The 4,262-nt window shown below is 36.1% G+C and overlaps 1 protein-coding gene across 1 annotated transcript in view; it reads left to right on the top strand.

Moving 5' to 3' along the window:
- The first annotated feature begins 635 nt into the window (after positions 1-635).
- Positions 636-4,262, top strand: part of LOC109212606 (LOB domain-containing protein 16-like) — a 5,656-nt gene continuing 2,029 nt past the window's right edge. Inside the window, exon 1 of the mRNA XM_019376259.1 lies at positions 636-1,029. Within this exon, the coding sequence (XP_019231804.1) occupies positions 745-1,029 (285 nt within the window). The 5' untranslated portion in view covers positions 636-744. The remainder of the gene's footprint in view (positions 1,030-4,262) is intronic.

Here is a 4,262-nt window from a genome sequence, read left to right as displayed (position 1 = left end):
CATAGCCCAAAAGCATAGCTTAGTGGTCAGGAGGTTCAAAACCTTTGAAAGGTCATTGGTTCAATTTCCAATGGCTATATTTTTTTGACTTTTTTCTTTTTTGAACCCCGTTAGCAGAAATCGTGCCTTTGCCACTGGTACCAACTACTAATATATTACTATTTTCTAAAGATATATACATGTATATATAGAGTTTCGCCGAACATTACGAGTGTCTGCTTCTGCCTAGGGTGCAGTTTAGAGCTTAATGGAGTGGATTGAGAATTATGAGGTTTCACATGCAAATTCCAGGGACGCATAAAAAAGGTGATTTCATCCAATCTGTTTAATTAACCCTTGGTAAATAGAATTGCTCGGTACTTGTATTAATAGGGAGTATCAGGTATACCCCTAAAATTAGTCGAGATGTGCATAAGCTGACTTGAACATTGCATTATTAAAATAAACTTAAGAAACAATCATATAGTATAAAAATGGAATAATATAAACTAGCATAACAAATTCTTATTGACTATTGCATAAGCCATTAATAATTGTCCCCTTAGAACCCAACACACAGACCTTTGATGTCCCTACTTTCAGACTTATAAGACTTCTCTAAATCCACCATTTAGCCCCACTTTACATTTCATATCTCCATCATTTCCTAGTGTGCTCGTGCACCCCATTTCTTTCTTATTTTCTCTCTTTTTTCTACCTTCTTTTCTATTTTGCTTTCTAAATAATTTTTAGGCTATATTGGCAATGGCAACTGGGACAGGGTCATCACCTTGTGGTGCATGCAAATTTCTACGGCGAAAATGTGCTATTGATTGTATTTTTGCACCTTATTTTTGTACAGAAGAAGGTCCTGCTAAATTTGCTGCAATTCACAAAGTGTTTGGAGCAAGCAATGTATCTAAATTGTTGTTGCATGTTCCTGTTGCTGATCGTTGTGATGCTGTTGTCACTATTGCTTATGAAGCTCAAGCTAGGATTAAAGATCCTGTCTATGGTTGTGTAGCCAACATCTTCGATTTGCAACAACAGGTAACTCAACATCTTGCCAGTAGTTTTAGTATTATTCCCGTATTTTTCTTATACTAGATTTCTATTACAATATGTTATTTCTTTTGCTAACGTACCGTTATTTTAATATCTTGCTGTTGATACCGTTTCTTTGTTGCTTTTTCACTACTGCACTTCTTTTAAACATTGCTATAAATGACTGTTCCTTGCTTGACCCGATGATCTATTGAAAATAATCTGTCTACCTTCGCAAGGGAGGTATAAAAGGCTGCATACACACTATCTTCTCTAGACTCCATTTTTGGAATTACACTGCGTTTGTTGTTGTTGATTCGCCACTACCCCTTCTCATTTGCTTTCGATTGTAATATATATATATATATATATATATATATATATATATATATATATATATATATATATATATCTCAGCAGATTCTTAGTAGTGTTCCTTAAACCTTTGAAGAAATCAGATATTTGCAAAAGTATGATTATATATACCAACTTGCTGTTCATGGAAAAAATCTCTTTCCAACTAGCAAAGTATGATTAATAAGTGATTTCTTTCTTATAATTTACTAGTTTTAATGGCTAGAAACCATCAGTAATACATTCTTGTGTTACATCGAATGTCATCATGTTTGACGTCTCAAAACTACTTATTCAGATCAAAGATCAAAATAACGCAGAGATATTCCATCAAGAGTTAAAATAAAAAAGCCAAAATTCCTGTCCATAAAACAAAAGTTTAATTTCACGTATGAATACCACTGGACTTCATAAAGTCATAAATCTATTTTTCATCGCATTAATGTAAGTGACTATATTCAGTATAATAATAAAGTTCAGTTATTTTAATATATTGTGACTTTACTGTTATAATTGGTAAGATTCAATTAATGACCGTGAAATTAACCCTTATATTAAAACAAATAGTCGTAGTATTTTTGCCCTAGTAGTAATTTCTCAAAGCCTTGTTCCGGAAATTGATTTGTTCTTGTTATGTGATCACGCCCAACTATGCTTTATAAAAAGGACTCTGCGGACGTTGCAAATATAACCCGAGTATTACGCCCAGGGTCGAATCCACAGAGAGTTAACCTATCAACTGCTATCTTCAGCCCCACTAAGTCTTCAGAACCAGCTTCCCAAATATTCAAATCTCAGTTGAGTGTCTTTAACAACTAGCTTGCAAATACCTAAATGGCTGTAACTAAGTAAAAATAAAGGTTGTAAACAATTATGAGAAAAAGCTAAGGCAATGATTTCCCCTATTGATGGAATCCCTTCTGTTTATGCTCATACAAATTTACCCACACATCTCTATCAATCATGAACGCTAATCTTACCGTAAATCTCTCCCGAGTAATCACAGTAATTTACTATTGCACTCTCCTGAGATACACTAGCTTACTTTATTTAGCACAATTCAATTTAGATTGCACTCAAGCTTCGTATCCTAATCCCGCTTTAAACCCGCAATTATAGATTCCTCTAATAATCTAGGAGTGGTGTTGTTCAACAATACCCTAAATATGCACTCTTTTCCAAGTTATGCACACTAAATAGGCACAGCTAATTGAGGATCCTGTCAATTAACTACAACGAACACGAAGTTGAACAAATAAAGATTAAACTAGCAATTTGTATTCACATAAACAAGAAGTTCATCACCCAATAGGTTCCATCAACACCTTAGACAAGGAATTTAGCTACTCATGACTATGGGAACATAAACTAAGCTTGAATTCATCATAAAATCAAAAGAAAAGAAGAAAGATGTTTAGAGTACTTTCTCACAATTATTTTCCTTGCTAAGAAACCTAAATAATCAATACATGCCTCTCTTGGGCGAAGTCTCATGTTTTAAATAGGGTTTAGGTCTAAAAATCCCGTAATTGACACTTTGGTCCCAGAAGTTTCTGCGCCTGCCGCGGTCGCGGTAGAACCGCGGCCAAACACCCTCGCGGAATCTCTGAACTTCTGCAGCTGCTTCCCACCGCGGTTCTGCCGCGGTCGCGGTGGAACCGCGGTGGATCCAGTTCTCTGAATCTTCGGCCTGTTTTTGCACGGGTCACTTAGGAAATTTCACAGTTTGCCTCTTTTTCATCACTTTTGACTCCAAAACTGCTCCTTAGCCGTCTTTATACATATATCACCTACAAATCATGAAAATCACTAATAAGAGCATTTTGTCATCACTTTTAGCATTAAAACTACACAAGAAGGTGATTATTTAAGGTGTGATTATAGACAAATTCACCTATTATCAACACCCCACACTTAAATCTTTGCTCGTCCTCGAGCAACTAAACCACACTTCTCGACCTAATTGCTCAATGCATAGCCCCAATTTATGTCACACCTGCTATAATCAATGATCGACCCAAGCAGTGCACAATCGTATCTCGAATGCAGACTCTCATACCAGACACACTTGTGCTCACTCTAATTACTCTAACAGAAGTGAAGACTCACTTTTTCTTCCTGAGTCACATGCCCTCACATAAACAAAATCTGAGAGAAGTTCCACACACATAAAATTCAACAATAAGGAACCATATATGGAAAGAATTCACTCACTCTCAGCAAAGAGCATTCACATGCCACACAGACACACCATAAGCTTGCCCCTAGTGTAATACTCCACTAATCGAGCCATTCAGTCCAAGATCAAGAGGTCTTTATATGTTGTAATGTAGGCTAAGGGACGGGTAGGATATATTTGGATATAGTGACTAACCTCCCTAAGCACTTTTAATGCACACTTCTTTTTTTTTTTCTTCTTTTTTTTTTTTTACCTTTATGCTCAACCCGATCATTACTCCACATTTTGTTTCACTTGTGACCCCCACTTTTCGTTAGGTCCAACTGGCTGCTTCTTTTTTTTTTTTTTATATTGATTGTACACTGCCAGTTTACCAACCAAAACCTTCATTCTTGATTCCCCTTTTTTCACCAACTCTCTCCCACCCCACACTTTGACTTTTGTATATTCTTTAGTGATTCAAGTGCTTCTAGGAGGTAACGGTTCAAACAATTAGCTTATTCAAACATAGCGATTTAGATCATTATAGGGTTATCAAAGAATAGGCTTCAGGCTCAAAGGGGTTAACTATGGTAATATTCACAGGTGGATTCTCAAGTATAAAGGGTTGCACAAAGAAATGCCTCAATCATCTCTAAAACCAAACGACTTCTATTTCGCTTTGCAAACACACAGGGCAAGTTCTAGGTATCATATGCAAGCATAG

This window comes from Nicotiana attenuata, unplaced genomic scaffold, assembly GCF_001879085.1.
Source record: "Nicotiana attenuata strain UT unplaced genomic scaffold, NIATTr2, whole genome shotgun sequence".
In the NCBI taxonomy this organism is placed as follows: Eukaryota; Viridiplantae; Streptophyta; class Magnoliopsida; order Solanales; family Solanaceae; genus Nicotiana; species Nicotiana attenuata.
The sequence above is the reverse complement of the archived record's forward strand: the minus strand, read 5'-3'. Positions and strand labels throughout refer to the sequence as shown.